The sequence below is a fragment of the Manacus candei genome, unplaced genomic scaffold, assembly GCF_025592945.1.
Source record: "Manacus candei isolate 608988 ecotype Guabito, Panama unplaced genomic scaffold, ASM2559294v1 h1tg000043l, whole genome shotgun sequence".
NCBI classification, from domain to species: Eukaryota; Metazoa; Chordata; class Aves; order Passeriformes; family Pipridae; genus Manacus; species Manacus candei.
Genome location: NW_026138091.1, coordinates 13,696,462 through 13,723,806, shown reverse-complemented (window position 1 = coordinate 13,723,806; position 27,345 = coordinate 13,696,462). Strand labels below are relative to the sequence as shown.

Here is a 27,345-nt window from a genome sequence, read left to right as displayed (position 1 = left end):
ACACCCTGATTTCTAAGCTATCAAATTTGAAGGAGGTGTCCACTAAAATTAACAAATCTGTTAACAAACAAATAACGAAGTATTCTCATTGTTCTCTGGAAGGGTCACGGATATTTTATAGTTCTGGTGTTCAGGTGCTTGATTTGCAATTTTCAAACTGAGTGGTAATTATTAAAATTTCAGAAGCAAAAACATACATACTTAAGAGAAACAGAATTATGATTTTTTGAGTGATTTTCATGTTTTGTAGGACTACTTCTCTTAAAATTATTTTGACTAATTAAAAAAAAAAATTACTTTCAGCCATTTTGTACTCAGTTTTCACCTCCCACGCATCTTGGACACCAGTTGCATGCCTTGCTTCCTCTCTTTTGAGGTCACCATGGAGAATGAAAGAAGCAGAAAAGCCCTGATATTCTCGTTTGCTTTTAGGTAAACTATATTAATCTGTTAGAAAAGGGAAGACAAAGTAATGCATCAACTACTTCTGAGAGAAACACTTCCTTCATACAGTCAACACTGTCTTCATGATGGAATGTTCCACCATGCCAACAGAGCAGAATGATGAAGTATGGTCTTTGGTCTTGTATTGGAGCCCAGAGAATTGCAGTTTTTGTACCCCTTCCATGAAGATATTGTCTCCTAATACCCTCAGGGCAGTAAGCACCATGGCAGGGGAAGGGAAGGGTGACTGTGGCCCCGATGTCCAGGAAGAGTTAGCAGCATCAGTGGGGATGGTGGACAGGGCAAAGTCAGAAAAGGCACTGGGAATGTTTCTCATAATTTCTGGAAGGACTGTCACCAATTATTTATGCAGTGGGTACTGACACTTCCCCAGTCATGATGTAAGTGGCACTACTTCTATGCCTTGACATGCAGTGGGCCCCAAGGCACAGTGCTCTTAGGCATGTATTGAGCTCATCCTCACTTAGCATAGTGCTGAAGCACATGCTATAATCCTTGGTAAAGGTAAGTTTAGATACGTGGTTAAGAGTTAAACATTACTTCTGTGGTTTTCTGACCTAGTGTCAGACACACTTGGCTCATCAAAGCAGCAGTATATGCCAGAAATTATCACATGATCTGGCCATCAGAAAGCAAGCAAGCAGTACACTTACCTAATGGTGCTTTTGAATTTGTTCTTATCACACTACAAAAGTCTGTGACGGGCTGTTCTGCAAACCTTCTCTTCCAGTACAAGATGTAGCTTTAAAAATAAGAGGGAGATGATCAGTGAAAAAGGAAACACCAAAATGTTCAATAAACAGTTGATGAGCTCTTGTTTTTTCCATTCTCTAAATTCCTAAGGGTTTTGTGATTATTTTTTTAACCTTGCCTCTGTTTTTGCTTCCTTTATATTAGTTTTCAATTTTATGAAATTAATTCGGTTTCCCTTAAACCACGCTGTCAGAGTGAAGAACTCAATAAGCAGATTTGCACCAAGCTTTGCATAAACACTGTGACCTAGTCACATCTTTAGACACAAGTGCAACTCAGATGCATCTTTACTGAAAAGATATACTACAGAGTACTGTCAAATTCCCAAAATATTGTGCTCTGCGTTATGCAAGATACAGTCAGGAATCTGAAACTCAGTAAAAACACCAACTTGACAAAAGTGAGGTTTTGGCAGGTCTCCTGTGGAGTTACACTGAAAGCTGTAGCTTGGCAGACAACTAGAAAGACAGAAAAATGAAGTCCCTGAACACCTGGGGGTGGGATGGCAGACAGAATAAGAAAAGCCCTAAACACATCTTGAAGGTTTAACCCATCAACTACAGTTGTTTAAAAACATTCTGTACTACCATTGTTTGTATGACAGCTGCACCAACAGACCCCAACTGAGATTAGATTTCCACTGAACTAGGAAGCTACTGTATAACCAAGAAGAAATCATTGCTTCACTCACATGAGATGAAGGGAACGAAGCAATCCTTGTGCTAATTATTTGGAATTTTACTATTAAAAATAATCTGAAAATGCTTCAGTACTTGCTTATATTTATACTTATGACTCATGTATGATATAAATCATGGGAGAGCTGGTAAGGTAAAGGCTAATTATTCTATGATAGCTTCTTATTATGTGCCATCAAATTACAAAAAGAATAATTCAAAAATCAGATATTATTATTATGAGGGCATTTCTAAATAGTTGCAGCTTCTAATACTTGTACAATCTATAAGTTCACTTGCCACAGCTATCACATTCCATGATGGCTCACATTACCTCTATTTATCATCTATTTTAATATATGAGGACTTCAACCGCAGCAGCCAAGGAATCAGCACATACTTGTTTCTGCTAATTGTGCCACTGAGAGGACTAACCTCTGGTACAGCAGACAGCTAAGCACACTGAAGCCAGAATGCGTGGCTGAAGCTCATTCAGCAGCATCATTAAATGTCAGTAACTGAGAGGTGAGTGTTTTGTTGTTCCCCTGCCCACTCCACTGTTTATAATGCACATTGAAACAGTCTTGCTGCTACACAGAACAGTAAGTCTTCCAGAATAAGTCATCCTCGAGCTTTTAGGACTTAAATGTGCAAATGAAGAGATTTCAAGAGCTCATTTACTAAATGTCTGTCCCCTGCACTGAGAGAAATGAACACTGGTACAAACTCACCTAACCATAACTGCCTGTGCCAAGAAAATTACTGTTAAGGGATTTCACATCATAAGACTTAATCCAAATAATCAATGACCAAATAAAACCAATGCCTTGTCATACTTCCAGGGAGACAGAATGAGTGATCATGTTTAGTCATGCAGCAGAAGCTTATTCCCCTTATCTCTTCCCCTTGCCCTTGTGCCAACTTCTCTTTATTCTTCAAGTCAAAAAAAAAAAAAAGAAAGAAGTTTTCCATTAGTACTGGTCTTTTCTGGATCATCCACTTCTTGCAGTTGTGTCAAGAAATGTGTTCCTAAGACTGGCTGTAACTCATTGCTAGGTATAAAAATAATATTATGTTTTACGAGTTGATTCCCTGTATTTTCCACACCTCAGTTCAACACTTCAGAATATACTCGCTTTTTGTGCATAGTATTAGACTATTTTACTGACACAGCAAATCAGAGAAAGCACAGTTCAGAGTAACAACACATCCTGGGGCCCCTTACTATAAGATCTGGCTACCTTCCAATTGCGTTAGCAGAAAAAGAATCTAAATGGGCATTTTCTTGAAGATGATTTTAAAATACATTTCTATTAATGCAAAATAATTCCCTCAAGCACACTTAGACTGACTGTGCATGACTGAGCTACTCTGATTCCTTTATTTACCTGAAGATATTACTATTATCTCCAAAGAACAGTACATTCTTCTTCTGTCTGCTTTCAGCACAAAAGCGAACAAAAACAACTATCAGTTTTCAATTTTAAGCAATGTTAAGCTCAAACATGTGATTACAGATTTATAAGGCTTACATTTCTCTTCCTAAATTACATTGTATTGTTTCTTTTTTCTGCGTCTTGATAGACACAAGTTACTGGCTTTGACTGAGTAACTAATGACAGACAACCTACTAGAAAACTCATTTTAGTTGAGAAATTATCCAGCTAGCATTTAAACACTGCAACAGAACTAGCTACAGACTGGTAGGTACTGTCTAGCCTTCCTTACTGTGGGTGAAAGCAAAATGTCAAGCAAGTGTCTGGTCTCTGAAGTTACAAGCCAGCTGGGGCCATGCCAGCTACTGGAGGAAGTTAAGAGAGAGAAAGCCAAATGTGACCCTGCTGAGATGATCAATGACACAGCTGTAGAAGGAGTCACAGTTGTATGTAGATCACAGTACTGTAAAGTTAAGGATTAAATGTGATTTCAATGGCAAAATACTGGCAACCTTAAAATACCACAAATTAATTTCACCCCAGAATGTGAAAGATCCTGTACCGAGCAGCTTCTGTGTACAACACACAGCTTTAAGACATTAAACAGTGGTAGAAATAGTCTTGTCCTGTACAAATAAAACTCCAAATCAGAAGAACTGATTGTCTGGATTGAGTTTTACTAAAAAGACAGCTTTCTAGTTTGCACACAACTTGTTGATTAGTGATAGGACCTGAGAAGTCTGTAGGATACATCAAAGAATGTCTAACAAAGGAATTGCCATGCATTCTAAAATTGAGTCTTCTAGTTCCAGAAACATCTAAGGGCTGGGGACTGGGAAGGTAATGGGAAAACAACCTTACAGCCCAGTAGCAAAGAGCTTATAAAAAAAGGTAACAGATATCTTCTCACAATGTCTTTTAAAAAAGATGATCTCTACTTTTCCAAAGCTTTCCATAACATCTGCACACATACACACTCATTTTAAATGATATAACACTTACCTTCTAAAATCTGCAACCAGTTTCACGTCTGCTATGACGAGCTTGTGTTCAATAATCATGTGCTTCAGGAGCTGGTTTTGTTCTGCTAAAAGATAGCACTCTTTGCAGAAAATGCAAGGCACGCAGGGAGAACTTTCTACAGCATCAACACCACCTGGACTTTCTGGCAGAGACAGAGGCTCCAAAATACACTCAGTATCTAAAATAAATGAAAGGAATAATTAGTTTTGACTAAGTGAATAAAGCTACATCACTTAAAGTACTTTCAGGCAGTACTTTTTTTGAGTCTCAATTCTGTTGCATGGATCACTCCACCAAAGAGAAGCTTGGAAGCCACTTGGCAGGTTGACTGCATTGTTTCCAAGAAGGACAGTGGGAGGCTAGCACAGGACAGTTCTCAAGTACCTGCCCCAACTGAAACTCCCAGCTGACACCAAGTCACAAGTACTCTGCTTACTATCAAAGGAAGTTTCTTCCTCTCCCTACCTAGTTTACCTGTTGATATGACTCAAGCTACTCCCTTTGCAACACTGCTCAGAGTATCAGGAAGGCTTTAGACTATATAGCACAAACTGTTTTGCATGTTAATTTTCCTAATTATAGTTTTATTTACTGCACAATGCTTCTATAATTTTCTGACTGACTCTTGAATGTCTGTATGTGTTTGTCTTGCCTTTTTTCCCCCCATTTGCATCTCACTTCCTGGTCTATGACAAAAGAAAAGACTATTCTTGATAAAGATTACTACCACACAGAAGCTTAGGCCATTGAAACACTTTCTAACTGTACAGATGTTGAGAAGGGGTCAGCCATGCCCCATGTGGAAAGTTCAATGGCCCATGTTTGTACTATACTGTACCAGTCAGACATAGGTTGCTCAATTGACAGCACACAGAGATGAGTCACCGCTGTATGTTCTCCAAGTTTGCTGTTGTTGTAGTTCAGGCATTGCACATGACTGCGAGAATGATCAACTCCCAGTTGACATTGAAATTGTGCGGGATCTGCTGTTCTAGCTGAATCCCTACAAATCTATGGGGCCTGAAGGGATTCATCCCAGAATCCTCAAAGAGCTGGCTGATGTCATCACAAAACATCTCTCAATGATTTTTGAGCAGTCCTGGGAATCCTAAGAGGTCCCAGCTGACTGGAAGCTGGTGAACGTTGTCCTGATTTTCAAGAAGGGCAAGAAGGACCATGGAAACCACAGGCCTGTCAGTCTCACTTCAGTGCATGTAAAGTTATAGAGAAGATTATCCTGGGAAGTACTGAAAAACACCTGAAAGACCATGCAGTCATTGGTCACAGCCAAAACAGCTTCATGAGAGGAAAACTCAGCTTATCAAACCTGATTTCATTTTATGACAACACAACCCACCTAGCTGATCAAGGAAAGCCAGCTGATGTAATCTTTTTGGATTTCAGTAAAGCTTTCGATACTGTTTCTCACAGGATCATTCTGGACAAAATGTCCAGCACACAGCTGGATAAACACATCATGTGATGGGTGAGCAATTGGCTCATGGGTCGAGCACAGAGGGTAATAGTGAATGGGGGAATATCAGACTGGTGACCTGTCACTAGTGAGGTTCCACAGGGCTCCATCTTGGGCCCTGTGCTCTTCAACATCTTCATAAATGACTTGGATGCAGGACTGGAAGGGATACTGAGCAAGTCTGCAGATGCCACAAAACCGGGAGGAGCTGTTGACTCCCTCAAAGGCAGGGAGGCCCTGCAGAGAGACCTCAACAAATTAGAGGACTGGGCAATCACCAACCATATGAAATTCAACAAGGGAAAGTGCCGGATTCTGCACCTGGGATGGGGCAACCCTGGATGTTCATACAGACTGGGGAATGAGATGCTGGAAAGCAGTGCCATGGAAAGGGACCTGAGGGTCCTGGTGGATGGCAAGTTTAATATGAGTCAGCAGTGCCCTGGCAGCCAGGAGGGCCAACTGTGTCCTGGGAGGCATCAGGCAAAGCATCACCAGCCAGTTGAGGGAGGGGATTGTCCTGTCCTGCTCTGCACTAGTGTGCAGTTTTGGGAAAGATATTTAAGCTATTAGAGAACATCCAAAGAAGGGCAATGAAGATGGTGAAGGGCCCTGAGAAGAAGCCATATGAGGAGCAGCTGAGGCCACTTGGTCTGTTCAGCCTGGAGGAGACTGAGGGGAGACGACATTGCAGTCTAAAACTTCCTCATGAGAGGAAGAGGAGGGGCAGGTACTGATCTCTTCTCTGTGGTGACCAGTGGCAGGATGCCAGGGAATGGCCTGAAGTTGTGTCAGGGGAGTTTTAGGTTGGGTATTAGAAAAAAGTTCTTCACCCAGAGGGTGATTGGGCACTGGAACAGGCTCCCCAGGGAAGTGGTCACAGCACCAAGCCTGACGGAGTTCAAGAAGCAGTATTGGAAACAAGCAGACTGACCCAGAGTATATGTGTATGTTCCCCATTTAAATAACAGTGGTGTAAATTCATAAGCTCTTCCACTGGCATAAATTAGTGGAGTTCATTAAGAAACATGGTGTGACCAACAGATTTCAACAACTGGCCCCATTAACCTAACCAAATTCTAGCTGTCCAGAAATAAACTGTGGTATTCATTTTCCAAACTAATCATACCTCAGTCTCTGGTAAGAGTTTATCTTGGAAGCAAATGACAATTTCAATTTGTATCTTCAATTTTAGCTACATCAATTTTGCACAGCAAAAGGAGACTAAAAGCAAACAGAAAAAAGCTCCCCAATGTTCCTGCACTCTTGAGGATGAAAACTGAAAACATCATTGGTGTCCTTGACTCTTGTGATGTGAAGTTAGCTTGTGCAGCAGGAGAATAAACTATCTCTGAATTCCTGCAATGACATGAACATCTCTGTAGAAAAATGAAATTTCACAGAACCACAGAACGGATGAGATCCGCAGGGACCTCTGGAAGTCATCTGGTCAAGCAGGGCCCTCAAGCAGGCCCACTTAGAGCTGGTTGCCTGGGACCATGTCCAGATGGCTTTTCAGTATCTCCACAACCTCCCTAGGCAACCTATGCCAGTATTCACAGTGAAAAAGCATTTCCTGATATTTAGAGGGAACCTCCTGGGTTTCAGTTTCTAAAGATACCTAAAGAATTAAGCAAAAGGCCTTCTCTCAAGTCTATTATTGTGTCACACACAAATTTTTAAATGTGTATGGTTAAATGAAGCTTAATTAAAAATATTCACCAGATAGAACAGAAGAAGCAATGTCAACTTTCACCCCATGAAAATCACATATATATGTTATACATTGGCAAGTACAATAAACCTGATAATCTGATAACTTGCCCACGTGGAAAACATGGAAAATAATTGAAAAAATCATAGTAATTTATCTTTTTTCCTAGGAAAATATGCTAATGGAGCAGTGCTGTATCCCACCCTCTACCAAGACTCTGAAATAACCAAAGAAGGGCTGGAGTTTCAGAGATGGGCCTGGGAACTTCCTAATAGTTCTGTGACAAATCTCTGTTCAAGTAAAAGAGGCATGGAGAGGGGAACGAGGCTCTGATCCATCAGTGGCTGGCCTGCCAGTGTGGACATGCAGTGCTCCAAAGCAGCCACAGCACGAACTGATGGCTCCTGATGAGGGTACTCATCTGGGAAACTGGGGGTAAGATGGGGCTACTGGAGCCACATGTGGGAAAGGGTACAAAACCAAAGGAAACGCAGCTTCATCAATTCTATGCTGCTCCTGAAACAACATATATCCCCTCCACAACTGTAGAGGCTTCTCTTTAGGACTTTTGAAAAACATAACTGCCTGGAAAGGCAGTGACTTGACTGAAGACTGATGGCTGGGTTACACTGAATTCAGTTTATCCCATAAAACTAAACAGTGTGGAAAGATGGCAGCACACAGAGCATGGCATTACCTGTAGCAATACAACTGCTGTGCACAATCTGACACTCCTCTCGCAATTTTACTTGCATTTCTGCCCATTCCTTTCCCACAGACACTTCTTTATTAAAACTGGCATTGCAGAAATTGTTCCATTTGTCCTATTTTAAGAACAGCAGGTCCTATACTATGTGCTAGAGCAATCCTCGTGAAAGGGTTAGCTGTCCCACGCAAAACTGATGTCACCTGCAAGAGTCTGGGTTTGTCCATTCTTACAGTCAGTATTAGTTTGTAGCCTGCAGAATCATTAAAACTTACTGAGAAAAGTAGAACAACTTAATTTCCTCTGCAATTGCTGATGCCAAGTGAACTAAGAAGATACTCTGTCAGCCAGTTCAGCTGTGACCAGTAAGCAGCTACATTGCTTTTTGTTCATTTATAGTTTAGGTCTCTTGCAATGACCTATTTAGAAGTCCATTAGTCCAAACATTTAGAAGTTCAAATAAACAAGTGCCTATCTGCCTCAATAAACCAACTTTCAACAGATAGGTGTGTAGGGTAGGAACTGCTACTCAGAATAGACAAGAAGTTAATACAGTTATTCAAAATGAGTACTTGTGAATAGCAATTACTTGGGCTGGAAGAACAGAGCTGTTAGCCTTCAACTGTAGTGGGGAGTTGCTGAAAGGAATAAACTGCGGTGAAGATTTTTTTTGCTGCCCAAAGAAAGTAGTTAAAAGAGAATAACTTTAGACTTACTGTGCCAGTGTGGCAACTGCAGAAGCTTATGCAATTTCTTTCAAAGACACTTGGAGGAGGGGAGGGAAAAAAGAATCCATGGAAATATCTTTGTACTCATCTGCTACAAAAAACACTGAACAAGAAAATAAATTAACAGAGCTGAACAAAGATGCACAGCCTTTAGCATAGCACTTACTGGACTAACGTAGCACAAACATCAAAACAGTACAAATAAAGCTAAGTGTGTATTGAAAGCTCTGCAAAACCAGCTAACTTTGTTCCTATATTTGGAGCAGAGTGGCCACAGGTACTGAAGAAGAGCTGTTAACTGAACCACAGCTCAGGGCTAAGAGAGAAATAAAAACACTCAGATCCAGTTCTCAAACTCCAAGACTCCCACATGCAGAGACTCTTGAAAACGAGGAAAAAGTAGGAAGCTTTTCTCTTAGAATTTACTGCAACAAAAATTACTTCACAGGGACAGAACTAAACATCCCTTTAGTGCACGTGCCCTAGCTGACAAGGGCAAGAAGTAATTCCCTAGAAGTGTATAAAAATAAGGCAAACAAACAGTAATCACAGAAATAGCACAGTCTTCCAGAAATCTGAGGGTGGAGAGTTTAAGTCAAAGGCTATATGAGTCTTTGTTAAACCAGTTAAACAACTTTTTTTTTTTTTTCTCCATGGATTTGTTTTTGCACTGTTTACAATTGTTGGTCTTTCAACACCTACTATAAAACCTCCAGCAACATTTCATGTTCTCCTAATGGTCCTTCATTCCTTGTTGTCCTGGTTCAACTCTTGGCTGGTTCTAGTCCACTCTTCTTCAGGTGCTGTGGTAAGAGGTGGCTTGAAAATGACCAAGAGTGGAAAAAAAAAAAAAGATTTCTAAATCAGGACAGTTTTTTCTCAATCTCTTCTCTATTTACTTTTTATTTATGGTATTTTGCTTGCTTTTAGGATCACTGAATTAACCACTGAATTGTCTTCAGTGATTCAAAGTCTCGTAAGTTGTGAATCAGTTTTTAATGTACAAGACAGTGGACATATTCTTTGTGTTCACTCCTGTGTGTTACTCTGCATTTGCTAATATCAAATAGCACTTTTTTGGTCCAGTTCACTCAAAGAACATGTGATTCCCTGTAACACTTCAGTTGGCCCTCCTGCTTATCACTTGGGAGAACAAATGTGTATTAACAGCTAACAGTGATAAAATTTATCACCTAACCCCCTTCCTATTCGTGTCTGTGATGAACAGCATAGTACTTAGCTACCTATAAGAAGAAAGTTACCCCAAAGGCTTCACAGAAAGCCTACAAAACGCAGGAACTATGAAAATCCCTCCCTCATTCACAGAACTGACAGTTGACACCATGTTGTTCAACCTTTAATAGAACAGATAAAATTATGGTCTTTTATAGCCAATTCAGAGATAAAAAATGTAGATTAGTAGAAAGAAGAGAATAAAGGAATATATTCTTTGAAAACAAAGACAAAGTTGTATACCCACACACTTATAACACAGACCATAGCAGAACAGGCAATGTACTCTACCTGCACAATCACATATGTAATTATCACAAAACAATATTCCATATGATTTTATGGCCAATACAACAGACATATCAGAAAGAAAAGGAAGGAAAGATTCGGCATTTGAATGGGAGTTGTGAAAGGCAAAGTCCTCAGAGATGCTTTTAACAGTGTAAGAGGTTGCTGCTACCACGAAGTACAATGATGTCATCTTATCCTGTCTTTCTCCACCTTATCCTACCACTCCTAACTGTTTTACTACTGCCCTTCTGCTTGTGCTGGCTCCTTGGCTTGCCAAATGCTTTGATGAGTCAATTCAACTCTTTACCAGACAGAACCATTTACTCCTTTCTTTCTGCTCAATAACATTGAAAATGGTGACAGAGGAGTCCACCAAGTGCAAGACCAAACTAAGGAGCACATGGTGAGAAACAGCAAGGTGAAACAGCATCTTCCTCTTCTCATCTCAGCTTCCTCCTCTCTTCTCAGCTTTACAGCCTCAGCTGTTTCATACAATTTAAACAAGCATGCCTTATAAAGTGTGAAAGGTTTCTTCAAAGGCACTACACACAAAGGAAAAGAAATCACTAAGATTTTACCACCGTGCTTTTTAACAGGGACACCCAGCACTGGCTTCAGTTCATAAAACCCACTGTTGTCAGCGTAGGCACATGCAGCTCACTAAATGCAGTATGAGCTCTTGTGCTCAATTCTTCTTGGTTGCATATCTGAACTATGTGCTCTGACTACATCTGGGGACAAATTGAACACTGCTGTATAAATTACATTCTCTCAACTAGAAAGTGGAGGTTCTGGGGTTCAGATAAAGGAATTAACTTCACTGTTAGAACTCCTACCTCACATGGCTTGGCCCTGGGGAGTAACCTCCAATGCCAGAGCTCAGGGAGTGGTAGACCCTTCCAATAGGCAACCAGTAAGCTGAGGGAGGAAGTCCCTACACTAGTCTGCAGGGAACACTGAGGAGAGGGGCACACATAGCCTTCTTTTTGAAGCTTTGCTACTAGATAAAAAGGAATGACAGTCACAAGACCAGAAGGAAAGGAGATAAGTCCAAAGACAAGGGTTTTTAACTAGGGAAGAAGAAATCTATCTCATTTAAAACAGATTAATCAATTTATTATTAGATGAAGAATACTCTGGCAATTGAAGACTTCACATAGTCTGAGAACTGAAATGATGAAAAAGGAATTAATACAAATTTGCTTAAGACATTTACAGGTTTCATGTCATTTTTTGTAGTCTATGGCATAACAACAAGGCTCTAGGTTGAAGAGTTTATAATGTAAATATAGACAGGATATAAGCCCACTGTTGGTAACACAAGGATAATAAAATAAAATAAAAACATCTGCTGGAATGTTAAGTGTCTTTCTAATTAAATTCAGTAGTTGAATGAATCAATTCATTACCAGCAAGTCTGGTTTATTATCTCATTAATACAGCTGGTTAATATTATGAGGAGATCAGCATAAGAACTTGACATGATCCTAAAACAAAAATGAACACAACAAAGACAAACAGGTGAATAAAGGAGTCCAAATAATGAGCAAAAGAGGGGGTTTCAGACATGCAAAGAAAAGGGGGGAAAGAATGACAGGAATACAAGGGACACCTAGCAAACCTGGCACTCCACACTAAAAGCACAACAGATGCCAGCTGGAAAACAGAAAGGCTGAGCACCCTCCCCCAAGTTCACAATGATTACCCGGCAAAACCATTTAGTTATCAAAATGACCAAACCCCCAGATACGGTACATTGAAGAAATCAACCTGGATTCCTATAGACAATTCTGCAGAAAATGATGCTGCATTTAAAACTCTTTAGGAAATGAGTAGTTTTAAACCTTTGTCTCGTAATCCATTTTTTTTGAGCTACAATGGAAGACTATCATGAAGGATCAGCTTGACACTCAAAATACACACATGACAGCCTCCTTGTTTTGCAGCCTTGGCACTGCAGCATCTATTTGTTGGCACAGCAGCATTCCCTAATTTGTGGTCATATTCTTGGAAGTGATTTTATACTGATTACAGGATTTTTCCTTTGTTTTCTAGAGTATAAAAGATGGATGACTAATGACTTGCTAGATAAACAGTATTCAAAACAAAAACTCAGAATAATGGAAATAAAACACCCTGTTATTGTCCTCACAAATACTACATGCTGTGGTGGGTCTGGCTGAGCCCGAATTTATTTCCCCATAGTAGCCCTCACAGTGCCGTGCTCCGCATTGGTAGCTAGAGAAGTGTTGATAACACACCCACGTTTTGGCTACTGCTGAGGATAGCACTGTAACATTCCTTCTTCAATCCAGGACAAGATCCTGGGAGGGGACACAAGTCGGCCAGCTGACCCACACTGACCAAGGGGATATTCCAGACCATATGACATCAACCCAGATATAAAAGCTGAGGCATGGAGCAGGACTGGAGGCACTCATTGTCTCTGATGGCTGCCTGCTGACAACCATACATGTGCTGGAGCCCTGCTTCTCAGAGAAGTGGCTGCCCATCGCTGCTTATGGGAAGTAGAGATTAACTGCTGGCTTTTGCTTTGTGCGTGTGCACACTGCTCTTGCTTTCTTTTTTTGCATAAATATAAACTGCCTTATCGCAACCCACTATTTGTGTTGTTTTCTTTTCCCGCCTTACTCTCTCCCCTGTCCGGCTGGGAAGGGGAGGGATAGAGTGGCTGCGTGGGCACCTGGCGTTCAGCCAAGGTGAACCCACCACACATGCAAATATATTTCTTAGTGAAAGAAGAATCAATGTACATAATCATCTCCCTACCTTGATATATACTAAAATGCTCAAATACTTTTATAAAGTTGAATTGAGTCTGAGTTCACGAGGAATTATTTAGCTATTACTTCTGCTTGTTAACACAGTATGAATGATATTTAGTTAAAATGTCCATGTGCTCTAGGAGACAACACATCCTGTAGCTTCTTCAAAGATCAATCAGTCTCAACCCTGCCTGTTTTTTCATTGAATGCAAATGAGCACTTCAAAAGAATACTTAATACCACAGCTAAACCTTGTCAGTTTTACAGAAACCGTACCATCCGCTGTCTGGGAATACGTGAATTTTATTCCAGTCAAATGACAGCTTTAAGAAAAGCTGTGAGTTACCAAACCCTAATAACTCAGGACACAGTTTCTATAGAGCAGGTGTCTGCTGGGAGCTGGAACTAACAGAAATACAACTGTGCTTAATAGCCATATTTAACAGGGCTGCTCTGTTGGGGAGCTTAGGATGTTGCAGTTTCATTAGCATTAACAAGTGTTGCTATGGGTACCAGAGCACAGGCATCAGAACACAAGTGAATAGAAGGAGTGGGAAAGTGATTAATAAGAACGAGAAGTGTTAGAATTTTAATAAAACAAAACCAATGTGCTTGCCAATAAGATCATGTTTAAATAATAGACTACATTATTGCCCAGTTCACCAACAGATTCATGCCACTGCTTGTCATCTTGCTGCTCGAGCGCAGACAAACCTCTACACCGATAAAGACCAGAACAAACCCACTGTTCTCACATAGAGATGGACACACATGCCCACACACACAAATGAAAGTGACTCTAATAAGTATTCATAATAATATTTAAGTGCTGAGGTTAATATGCAATTTATAAATACTTAACACACTACGCAGGTTTTATTGCAAGCTCAGAGCCACATAATGCTTATTCCTGGGTAAATGGCACAGACTTACATTAGTGTAACTAAATGCAGGGTTTGATATCTTGGTTACAAATATGAAACAATATTTATCTACTTCAGAATTATATTCTGAATAATTTTATTAGACTTTTTAGAGCTTCTCTGATTTCTTACAACTGCTGTTAAGCAAAATTTCTGTTTACATTTCCCTGTTTAGTTTGATCACATGACATGGTAGACATGGAGAGCTGAGATCCACATTATGTACTAAAATCAGGGACAGAAGCAACGATTGAACCTTACCCTATTATCTGGAAAGATTAACAATGCAATTATGTAGCCTGAAACTCAAAATGTTTAGTTACAAAGAAGAGGAAGAAAGCATTCAACACAAGAACTTGAAATGGAAGGACAAAAGTAACCATCTAGGTTCTTCTTTTGTACTTATCACCTAAATCTAATTAATAAAAATCAGTTTAACTTGCTCTTTAGTACAAAGGCATATCAAAGACACCATAATAAAGCATAAGCAATGCTGGTTTAAATTTGAGGAATAAATATTAAATTACTGCTATTTTCACATGAAAACTAACTACTTAAAAAAAAAAAAGCGTATAATTTTGCGCCAAGCTGATCCAGACTGCAATTTTAAAACTTTAAAAAATACATACTGGAAGTAAAGATGTGTATGCAAATGTAGTACTTGGGTGTGTTACCACTGCCACTGAATCCTCTGCAAACACTAGCAAGCTGGAAATAGGCATGCCTTAGTTTCTACTTACTGCGACTGTGACCTCAGCTCCCTCAGAAAGAAGGGGTCTTAACAACATCTGTAATAAGGGTAGTAATACTTCATTGTTACAAGTTATCTTTTTGATGTCTTTAGCATCTACCATACTAAGCCTAGTAACTTTTATGCCAACATTGCTATGCAAAACAGGTTAATGAGTTTACTCTCTACTTCTTGTCATTGTGATTTAGTAGCAATCAATAACTCTTTATTACAAAGATTTTCCTTGTCACCTGTCCTTTTCCTCTAACAGGATTTAATTCTCAAGCACGTTTATCCTCTTGATGTTAAAAGAATTGCCTCTTGGTCTTTTTAAACAATTGCTTTACACTCTGTAGCTAAAGAAACCTACAGCCCTCTTTAGCAGTTCCTGTAGGAACCCCGTGTCATTATGATGGGAATTTTTATCATGCTCTTAACTAAAATATTTGCATCATAGGGTTTATAACTTTTCCACTGGTAGACTTTCCTTGGAAAAGGCAACTATTTGAGAATAACAACTAAAAATAGCATGGAATTTTTACTTTAAATGTCACTTTAATTTTTTTCAGACTCATATAAACTAGAACTAACCTCGAAGTGCATGCTGAGAGGTGTCATTTCTGGGATCCTGGTGTATGTGGGTTTCAAACTGACAGAAGAGGCTGAAATTTCTCTCAGGTACTCTGACTAGTTTCCTGATCCTCAGAACACCTTCAAGACTGAATTAAGAGAATTTTGTACTTGAAGAATCAGTACAAGGAAGAGCTCCTGTGATGCTAGAAGCTCTGTGGTCTGTTGCTGCTATCTCAGTGAACTGGAGCTTTTCCAGATGGAGAGTAGCAAAATAAGTTGTTTCTACTTTTAGAATCAAACCTCCATAAACAAGTAGTCAAACTGAAAAAACCAGCGGCTCAAAAGGAAAGTTCATTATAGCGTGCAGTGATGTCCATCAACATAGCTCAGCCTAATTGATAGCTTGGTTCAGGAAACAAAGCTTTGACTGTATTTCAAATAATCCACTATTTGTACCCTTTATACATAAATCTTTCAAAATTATTTTCAGAGGAAAGTATTTTTAAGTCAGAGCTCAAATACTTATGTCTTACAGATCCCTGGGACATCTCACAGCAGGCCATATAAAATTTCTGTGAGCATATTCTGAATGTGTACCGGAGTTTGAAATAAATATTTCTATGATACTGGATTTATTTCTCATCCTCCATGCATTTATTAAACATATGACATAGATCTTGACTCTTAAGTATGATATATGCTTACTGATACTGCTAATGTAGCTCATTGACATGGATGATAAAATAATTGAAGTTAATTTCCTCAAGAAACAGAATTAGAATGTTAGAATTAGTAATACAAGTTGCTTATGTTTTTCAGGCATTATTTTGCTAACTCTGTAAATACATGCAGGCTCCTGAATATTAAATTAGTACAGTAATAACACGGGCTGCATGTTTTCATCCCATATAAGAGAAAATCAATTAAAACCTCCAGCAGGATGTTTTCTGTTACAGAAAACATTCTCTGTTTTCAGAGAAAAAGCTCTATCTCATTTATTCATGCATTACTGAGTCATAATAACATTCAGTGCTGGCACACTGGTCAAGACTAGCAAAATGCTCTGCAGTATCACTTATAACTGCATGGACTTGTTCCCTAGCCATTGCTGTTTTCATATTGTGAGCCTTGGGCACTCCCACTGTGGGACTGCTGGGCCTGACCTGGGGCACGCACTGTGAACTTTGGCAGTGGTCCTGAGTGGCAGGGTGCTGCGCCATGCTCCCCTACACTGCCCACCAGCTCTGTCCCCCTTTTCCTATCTCAGCACAGCTTTGACCCACACAGGAGTCTTGCAGTCCCTGATCATCCTCCAGCTGCTTTGTGCATTGGTTTAGAGATCAGTCTGGGGGCACGTGAACTAGATTCCTCTGGAGTCCAGATACATACAAAACACATCCCAACCCTTAGCAGAGACACCTGGGTTTAAACCAAGGCTACATGGTGTGGGAAGACTGACTACATGTAATTCTAAGCAAAAATATCAAACCATGCAATATAGTTGTAGGGAATGTGGTACCAACTGCCTTTATCTACTGTGCCTTATTATTTGTTCAGGTGGACAGAGCCAGACCATACCACACCAACTTGTGAGGGTGAAACAGATGGCATATCCAGTTATAAAGCTTCTATACCAGGGGGATAAAGAGAAGGCTTTTAACCTGCTACAACTACACAGGGCAAGTAGCTACTCCTCTGGGACAGAAACATCCTTGACAAATGGGAGGATGACATATCAATGAGCAAGAATCAAACAGAAGCAGCTGGGCCATTTCACACTGGTCTGTGAGTCATAAAAATCAGAGAAAAATACACAAAAGTAAAGAAAAAAAAAGAAGATCATTTGGAAGACACTGTCCAATGAAAACATGAGGCAAAAAATCAAAAGGAAAGTTTCAAGAAACCCAGTTGAAACACACTACAAAGGACAGGTGGGATACTGAAGCCACTGGCAAAACACCTACTACAATTTCTCTTTTACAGGTCTACTATAGCAAAATATTAGGACAGAATGGCAAACAAGCAGTGATCATGGGAATACCTGGTGGGACACCAGGCCTTGAGATCAATCATCAGACATCAGACTTGCAACTAAACCATTTCCTATAGCGCTGAAACATTACAAGTTAACACATACTATTGTATACTGATGATCTAAAATACTTTATGATCATAGAAAAAACTCAAGTCAAACACAATACCCTTTAAATTTATTTCATATTTTTGTTGGCAGTCATTTGACTCTCATAATATGTAAGATGTTTTGAAAAATCAACAGACTCCAGGTGAGTACTTCTGACTCCATACCATAATGAAGGCATCGAATATGGGTACTCTTTCCGCATGAAGTAGTTCGAGCACTCCACATCTGTATAGCAAAAAAAGAGTTATTGCTTATACTACAGGGCACCAAGTGGGGCAGAAAAACTCCTTAACATGAAACTGTATTGCATAAATAGCTACACACACTACATTTGTACTCTTATGTAGTATCTGGCATCTTCTTTTTGAGGAAAACTGCTTGCACACCCCCAAATTACCTAACCCTACTGTGTAGCAGCTTGGTATCTTTCAAAAACTTGCACATTACATTGCAATCTAAGCAGAATCACAGAATGGTTTGAATTGGAAGGGACCTAAAAGATCATCTAATTCCAATTCCCCTGCCATGGACAGGGATTCCACAGCACAGTTTCAGTCTGGTTATATGGTTTTAATGGTCCTGACCAATACATAATTTAATAGAACAATTATCGTGTCATCGAACACTGGACTTTTTCCACTCAAATGACCATAATTAACTACTGATTGAGTCGAGACAACAACTCACCAAGCAAAGAACCTGCACTTTCATGAACATATTTCCCTTACTTCAAAGAGACACTGGTCAGGATTACATGCCCAGCTCTTCACAGGCACAGGCCTGCTTCAAGGTTGCACAAAACCTAGCTCATTTTCTCCCTCCCCGTTATTCAATGCCATGTTCTTTCCCGCATTGTGTGAGGCTTTTAAAGATGCAATATTTAAAGCTAGTTTAAAAGGCCCATAGAAAGACATTCAAATGCTTTCAGGCTTTTCTCCCGGTTTCAGCCTGCTGGGAGTTTGTGGATGAGAATGTGAAGCAAAAACCTCACAGTCTGGGAACAACTGCAGTTTTAGGATGCAGATGTTCACAGAAAGATGCAGAGCTCTTGCAGAGGTTTCAAGACAGAACACAGTGGAAGAAAGCACATAGGGTGCTTTATAAGGTTATGAAGGCTGTTTGTACAGAAAAGAATTTAACCTATACTGAAGTTAAAATACTTAATGCTTGTAATTTCATAATATCTAAGTTCTTTTCTTCCTTTCCTACTGTTCACTTTTCTCATAACCTATGCTAGTTTAAATCCCACACCCCTTCATCAAGAAAGCTGGCTAGTCTTCAAGGGTGAGAAACTATCACCTGTTTATATGACAGGCACACCTTGTGGCAGGCATCACTGTAGGCAAGAATCTACAATTCAGTGCTCTTACAGAAAACAAGTACTCCCCAGGAAAAACACAGCAGTGAACAAGCTATAGCAAACTATCCTGGCATGTGTGTTACACTCAGAACATTCAAAAAATTTACAACACCCCCCTAGTCCACACCTCTACATCTAAATAAAGCATGTCCACATTTATTATTTGTTCCAGCAATGAGAAAGCCTTTTTGGGTAAGAATCAGGTATTTGCCAATACAGAAACAGTTTAAAGGTCTGAGGACTGATGAACCACCACTCACTGTTGCTCCACGTCAGCTAACAGAAGGCATGAGCAGAGGCTTCAAACAAAGTCTTTAACACGCGAACGAGTTATCATGTTTAAGCTGTGTATGTGTTCAGGAGGTAGCCTGAAGCATCTTACTTCTAAATGAGTTTCTGTTAGTATATAGAGCAGCTGATACTTGGTAGTTCGTTCATGTATCAAAGCCTTTAACTGCTACTGAGCAGGCAAGAATTGGCCTAGACTGCTGGAATGAAATACCAAGATAAAGGCCATCCATCTTTGCTTTTAAGCTATGAAAGTTTTCTGGATTCAGAGAAAACCAAACAGCAAGTTTTTATTGCATAATTTTGGAGAATACAACATATCCTATGGCTTGTGCTAACAGGAGTTATTGTATTCATGCCGAGGTGCGGGGACATCCCTTTGTCTTCAGAAAAATACAGTGCATATTTGCAACAAAGTTATTTGTAAAATTATGGCAGGATCACAGGCAGCTCAGATCTGTATTACCAAGCAATACAATCTCTCACTTACTTTATTAATCCATTACTACTCATTTATTGAAATATTTAGTTTCACTTGTATTTTGTCCCATCACCAGTTTTTAAAGAAATGTGCTGTTAAGGCTAAAAACACTAAAATATTATTGCAACAATTACATGAAAGAATTTTGCCCTTTTACTTTTCAAACAGAGAAGCACATAAAAGGTGATTTTACCGACAATAACTTATTAATTTCCAGTCCTCCGCAAGACACATTTGCTTATCAGGTAAAAGCTGAGATTGCATTTTTAATTAAAAATCACAAGAAAGGCTCTTAAAACACTTTAAAATAATACTACTTTAGGAGATCCATTCTTGTAATCATATTAAAATAAACTGCATTGCACTTCCAGAATTAATTAGTGAACCTGTCCTCCAGGTGTAATTGCTAATTGTTCAGTTCACAAAGACTAATCTGCATCAAACCAAGACCCTCTACAGAGTTTATAATGCCTACTGGTAAAAGGAATCTCTTCTCTCTCTCTCTTTCCAAAATCTGTGGTATAGTAGAAGCTTCAGGTCTTGAAATCCTCTATTGCACACAAAGATTTAACCTGAGAAACAGATCACCAGTGGTACTCTAGATGCTTGAATGTGCCCTGTGGGGTAACAACTGAGGATGCAACTATGTGTGTGATCATTTGGAACTGGCGGGGGGGTTAAGGGAGGTATTAAGCAGAATACCAGCCTCTAAAACCATGAAACAGAAACAGGCAGAACTAACATGTGAACAAACAGATGAGAAGAGGCAGCTGTATGCTGGGGGCAATGGCTGCTGTATCACCTTGCTGGGGTTTTCAATGAGCAGCTAGCAGCTCTCTGTTCACAACCATGCCTGCTGTGGTTACTTGGAGAGGAAGCAGGTAATGCACTCAGTAATATCTGAGTAGGAGGAGTAGTATAAGGAAGGGTGGGATGGGAAGGCAGCTAGTTCACTACTTTATTTGGTTAAAGACTATTCAGTATAAAATAAACAACAAAACCCAAGGAAAGTGGTAGATTACACAAAAATAAACATTAATGAGCAGGTGATAACAGGGAGAAAAAGTCGTCTTTGGTCACTACAGGAATTAATGCCATTAAAGGAACTACACACAGCCTTGAACAGGTTCAATATGAATTTTGTCATTGATAAGAAAGGGGAAATGTGTGATTATCATATGTATAATGGTATTTCTGAGGGTGTTTGTAGATGGGATATCAAAAGGCATTTGTGGGATTTTGTATCATTTATAGGAAATTTAGAAGAGGGGACAAAGGCAGAGAAAGGGAAGGATGGGGGAAACAAACATCAGATAATGGAGGCAGGGAGTGGGGGGAATCAAAAATGGGTAAGTTGCATTTAAACAGACTACTGGTGGGTATGCTTCTCTGATCACACCCTGCACTTGGATCACATAATTTCCTTCTTACTAAATCCTTTTCTTAACTACTTTTTTGTATAATTCACCCTCTGTCCTATGTGTGATACTGCTGCAAGGTCTAAGTGCCAGCAACTGCAAAAATACTGCAACTCCCGAGACCTGCAGGTCCAGGAACTAGCAACTGGAGGAATCATGGTGTATCTATTGTTTTCCTAGTGAACTTAACGCTGTATGCATGTGTGCACATGTGTAATTTGCTAGCAAGGTACAAACTTGAGTAGCCAGTGAGTAGAAGGAGACCTGTATCCATAAAGACGCAAGGTCTGAGTCAGGGGATAGGCAAGGGGCCTGGGGTCTAGCCATGGACAGAGTCGATGCCCAGCAAGGAAGTCCAGCTAATGAACTAGGAGATTCTGCTAGTATTTGAGGGATCTATGACTGTGGGATATGTGAGACAAGCTCTCATAGCATCCTTAACAGAACTTCAGAGTTGAGCAAAAGAAGTGGTGGTTCTACTATCAAGAACGAAACAATTCTCACTAAAGTATCCTCTAGGTAGCAATGAAATAAGGTAGACATGTACAAGACCAACCAAACTTTAGTTTTCCACACTAAATGGAATATTCTTAATAATGGGACACAAGACATGGCAGGAATAAGAATAACATGCTGTGCTCTGGCATGGTACACCCCAGTAGCATGCATTCAAAAGCACATAAAGACCTTGAGTAGAAAACTGTAACTGTCAGACTGATGATGAAACAATGAAAGACACAATTCCAGAAAAAAACTAATTTTAAAATCCATTGGCAGATGCTGTAGGAAGTGTTGATATGTAGCATAATTAATGTAGTCTGAACAAATTGTACTGTGGACAGTGATATGTTTATTAAAAGCCACTTGGTGAAGGCTGCTGGAGGGAACCAACTAGAAAGCCACACAGTCCTGGATTAGAACATAAAAGCACAGGCTCTCCTGTAAATAGATAACAGCAAGACAGGAAAAAATATGTTATTTAATTTTCCTATATTCTGCCTCCACCCTTTCAGGTGTACCTAGAAGTACAAGATGTTGCCAGAAGGAACAGCTTTGTAGAACCGAAACCTCTGAATGAATAAGGATTTTGTTCAGAGCAGGGAAACGATAAATATTATGGGTAAGGTACTTCTTTGCCCACAGATAATGTGATTTATACTCTAAGATCTGTTGACCTGAAGAGGCTCTGCTCCAAATCAATAATTCTGAAAAGGCTATTTCAGCTATAGCGTCGTCTTGTCTTTGTCCAAGGGAAGACTGTTTATGCTGAAGTCTGTCATGGTTAACATGACAGACAGCAGTTACAAGGCTGGGGCAGAATTTTATGACTCCCAGCCAGCATGTTGGCAGATCTGTCTTCCGGAGACAGGGAGAGCCTGGATGTAAATGGAAGTTTATAGGCTGATTTGAAAGTTAATTTAGCCTGGCACCTATTATTTTGATTTTCAATAGTGACTTTCAGTCATTTCATCACCTAGAGACTCCAAACAATTTGTCACGGGATGTAAAGTGAGCTGTGGAGCAAAACCACTTAAAGTTCACTAATCCCTTCAATAAGTGTTCGTGCTCAGTAACAGGAAAACAGCATAGGCGTATGAATTCCCATGGAACAAACTTTTTTTTTGGACTGGTACCAATACCTTTACAAGAGTTACCTGGAAAAACCTCAGGGTAATCTCATCACCTCTAATAGTCCACAGACCTGTACATGGTTTCACACAGAAGACTTGCACAGACAAAAGCTCGTGTCCTTTTCAACAGTTAAAACAGCATAGCTTTGCCTTGGGGTACAATTACACCAGTCTAGAAGGGCTCTAGAAAAGTCTGGCTTTTCATGGTACGAGAGGCTCATGCCAAATCACTGCAACACAGAAATAAAGTAAGAATACTGCTTTAACTATTAGCATAAATATAGAGATACTACTTTCACGTACAGAAGAAGGGCAGATGCTAGAGAAACAATACAAATGTAACTTAAAAGACCACTTATTATCAAAGTTTGACAACTAGAAGAGCCAAGCATGAAATAAATGCACACTAAAGGTTTGAAACTGCCTGCGTGCACATGACTTCTTTTTGTTGTGTCCTTCACACTATTAGTGACTTAAAAATGCAACATAACTTGACAGTAGAGGTTAAAAGCCAACCTGAACTGAAAAAAAACCCACAAAACCAAGCCATTTTCTTTTCTTAAATATACAAACATTAAACTCTATTTTTTTGTTCAGATCAAACCAAATCATCCCATAAGATCTCTATCTACCACTTCAGAGTCACGATTTGATTGGAGAACACTTTTTAAAAATCAGACATAGTCATCTTAGAGACAACTTGTACCTGGTAAAGCCTGCAGAGCAGCATCCTATCACTGTAGTTTTCCCCCTTTTTTCTGCCTGTGCCTTCCCACAGGACCAGAAGATGTAACCCAGGCTCTTCCTCCTGCCTCGTAACACCCGGGTTTCTCTCACAAGGACCAGTTCAGCCTGAGGATTTGTTGCAATTTCTGTATTATGAGCTCTAGCTAAGCTGCTTCTAGAAGGCCACAGACATACAGGCTTCTCAACTGGGATGCAAACCCTGCTGTTCTTGCTGCTTACGATGCCTGGCTTATCCCTGCAGCCATCCCCCACAGTCCATTTGTGCTCCTCGCTGTGCACCACCTGCTTTGCTTTATCCCTGTGTATGTTTGTGCTGACAAACGGATTTATGTGAGAAGTCAAAAAGCCCCCCAGAGCATCAGCTCCACGTCCCACCGCCCTGGCACACTGCCGGCACCAACTCCATCTCCAGTTCGACTCTCTGTTGGAAACTCTCCCTGTCCACACAGCTCCGCGTGCCAAACGCGGGGCTGTGCTACGGGAAGGACTGGCACTAGCAGGACGAGAAGAAGGAGTCACGTCCCTGCAACCAGCGGGCGCACCCCGGAATCCCGCTCCGACGGGCGACCAGGCGAGCCCGCACCGCGCCGGGCCCGGCGCTCCCGGCTGCCCCACACGTGTCCGCCGCTCCCTGTCCCCGGGCGCGGCGTCAGCCCCCTCCCACCCTCCGAGCCGGGACCGCGGAGCCGCGGAGAGGTCGGGGGAGCGGAGCGGGCCGCCCCACGTCTCCCGCAGCGCACTCACCTCCCCGCGCCGGCCCCGCGCCCCCCCGGCACGCTGCCATTCCGCCGCCGCGCCGCCCCGCCCGTCCGGGCGTGAGGCGGCCCCGGGAGCCGCGCTCCGCCCCGCTCCGCCCCGCCGGGGAGCGCGGGGCCAGACGGGGCTCGTAGTCTCTCCTTCGGCCGCGGGCGGCGAGGGGCGCGGCCGTGCCGAGGCACTACGTTCCCCGGCGTGCAGCGGGACGGGGAATATAAGTGGCTGGCGGCGAGCGCGCCTCAGTCGGTCCGCCCGCCCGAACAATGCTTTCGCCGCTGGGGCCGGGTAGCCGCGGCTGAGCGCGGCGGGAGCAGCGGACGCGCTTGCCGGCCACCGCCGCTCCCAGCGAAGGGGCTGGCGGGGGGACGGTCGCTCGCACGCCGCGAGCATGTGGATACCCACGGAGCACGAGAAGTACGGCGTGGGTGAGTGAGAGAGAGGGCGAGCGGGGCAGCGCGGGGGCGAGGAGCAGCGCTGCCGGCGGGGAGCGCATCCCGGGCGGAGCGGGCTCGCCCCGCGGGGGGCTGCTGCCGTCCCCCGCGGGAGCGAGGGCAGCGCCCCGTGCCTGTGAGTGGCTGCGATGGGGGTCGGAGGTCCCGTCGCTGGGCGGGGGCAGCGGCCCCTTCCCCGGGGGCGCAACAAAGGACGGCCAATGCCCGAGTCGCGGCTCCGGCGTCTCCCGCCGCTGCCAGGGGATGGGGCAGGGGCCGGTTCCTCGTCTCCGAGGCGGGCGCTCGGCTGTCTCCGCCGGTGCTGGGTGGAAAGGCTGGCGTTCCACAGGAAACAAAGCAGCCTTAAAACATATCGCTGGGAGCGGCGACCCGACTGGAGACGGTGTCCGGTGGCGGCCCGGGGAGGAACAGGAGCGGGGCCGCGGGCATTGTTCGCGCGTCGGGGGTTTTGTCGCTGCTTCGGTGGAAATCAGACAAAGTGTCGCTTATGGGAGTCGCGCTTCCTCGCCTGGTTGTTCCCCTCTGCCCGGTGCAGGGCTCTGAAACCCGCGGGTTTGACTTGGGAAGTGATCGGAGAGACTTACGGTGATTTTATTTTTCTTGGCACCTCCTATTACAGCCGGCAACACCCGATGAGTGCTGGCGGCTCGTCCCGGACAATAGCCCCCTCTGACACGGGTGTAGCTGAACTGTTGTACAGACCTGCCAGCCTAGTAGGCAGCTCTCCGTGTGTTTACGTCGCGTTTGAACGCGGAGTTGTTCATATTGGAGAAAAGCGGGAGGAGCGCGGAGCCCTCCTTTGTGTGTGTGTGTGTTTGTAGCAGCGCTGCGTCCAGCCTTCAGCGCGGGGCCGCTTCGTCCCATCTGGAGCTGAGACCAGATGTTGCTGTCCTCCGAACGCTAAATTATAGGGACCATCGATGTATGATGATCCTTCTTTTCTTGAATTCTTTATTTGCCAGGTCACAGATGGGTTGCAAGATATTGATTAGTCCTGCCACCCGCCTTTCTTTACGAGGATGGGCAAGAGGCTTAAAAACCACTCCGGGACTCCCTGAGAATGGCATGCTGGATCTTAGCAGTCAAGTATTTCAAGCTGCAGCCCTCCTCTCCATCTATTTGTTGTTCATTTTTATTTTTGAGCATAGTATGCTATTTCACAGCTGAAGCATTTCCCCCTTTGATTTATTAGCTAAAAATCAGTATGGAGCATCTTTCCTAATACTGAAAACAAGGAGCCAAAAACTGTTCCCCCTATTTGAATAACTACTTCCTCCTTGCTAAATAATTAAGTGATGTCCCCTAAAGAAGCTTTTCTATGTTTAGTAACTGTTTTCAGGTAATTACAGGTGAATCACTCTCCAGCTCTGCCTTATCTTACCAGGGCTGGTGTCATTGAAATCTTGCTCCTGATAAAGAGACACAGTTGCAATTTCTCAATAGTGAGGTTCCTCTGCCTCAACCAGAAAATGTAGTCCACCACAAAGATCCTCTTTGTGTAAATATAATATAGTCACAAAAAATATGCTTATTCTTATTTAAATTCATTCCATGATTTTCTGTGATTTGGCTTCCAAAGGCTATTCAAGATGGTAACAAAAAGCCTCTATTCAGTTTGGGTCCTCTGTACTCCTAGGATGGGAGTGATATTTTAGTTCATATGATCACTGCAAAATATTGAAATACTAACCTCAAGTAATTTAATTTTTTTATTGGACAGCTTTTTATGCTGTGTTTTTATGCTCACTCACCTGCATGATGAGTGCTGTCTGCAAAATCTTCACACCCAATTACTGTATAAGCTATTGTACTGTATAGCGGTGATCAGGGAGGCAGGAGAAAAGGTCGTATCTTGCTATATAACTATTTAAACTTTACGTGAAGTGACTCATAAATCAAACTTGCGTTTTGCACCACAGACCAGCTTATGGATATTCTTTTTTAGTGATGGGATTATTATGTTTCTAAACAACTATTTTAATTCTGATGTGTAAAATGGTTGCATTAGAGAACCCCTTTGAGAGTCCTGATTAGTTGTACTGAGCATACGTATCCTTTGTATAAAGAGCTCAGGGCTTGCATCAAAATCAGATCTCATCTGCATTTTTAGTCTGAATTTTGCAGCACATGCTGTGTACCACACATTTCTCCTGTGACATGCCAAAGTGGATGAATAACCAGTCAACAGCCACCTGGTTACACTGAAGGGTTACTGGTAACCAGGTGGCTGTTGCTGACTTGGAATAAGTCAGTCTGTGCCACTTCGAGGGATAATGAGTTACAATCTTGTCTTCTTCAAATTTTTAAACTTCTGCCTGCTAGTCACTGGTAATATCTAACTGATTTTTACTGAGCAGGTTGCTTAACTCTGAGGTCATTTACTAGTGGGCAGACACACTGCTAGTTTATTTCGTGGTAGACATTCATGCTACTATAAGGAGAACATTATTACAGTTACATGACACCTTTTATACTACAGTAGTATGTGTTATGTAGTACAGTTATGTGTTTTTGTTTCTAAGGCTATAGCTGTTGTCAGTTATGTTGTATTATCCCT

The 27,345-nt window shown here is 41.7% G+C and overlaps 2 protein-coding genes across 5 annotated transcripts in view; one reads left to right on the top strand and one right to left on the bottom strand.

The window, feature by feature from the left end:
- The window catches only part of ZNF277 (zinc finger protein 277), a 51,794-nt gene extending 27,398 nt beyond the window's left edge, over positions 1 to 24,396 (bottom strand). The window contains 3 exon segments of the mRNA XM_051795542.1: positions 1,119 to 1,207; positions 4,334 to 4,532; positions 24,325 to 24,396. Coding sequence (XP_051651502.1) covers positions 1,119 to 1,207; positions 4,334 to 4,532; positions 24,325 to 24,364 — 328 coding nt within the window. The 5' untranslated portion in view covers positions 24,365 to 24,396.
- A 92-nt stretch (positions 24,397 to 24,488) lies between these two features.
- The window catches only part of DOCK4 (dedicator of cytokinesis 4), a 245,517-nt gene continuing 242,660 nt past the window's right edge, over positions 24,489 to 27,345 (top strand). For 2 of the 4 annotated variants that reach the window (XM_051795356.1, XM_051795355.1), the window contains exon 1: positions 24,489 to 24,761. In XM_051795356.1, the coding sequence (XP_051651316.1) occupies positions 24,725 to 24,761 (37 nt within the window). In that variant the 5' untranslated portion in view covers positions 24,489 to 24,724. The remainder of the gene's footprint in view (positions 24,762 to 27,345) is intronic. The other 2 variants (XM_051795358.1, XM_051795357.1) reach the window with 1 other exon arrangement.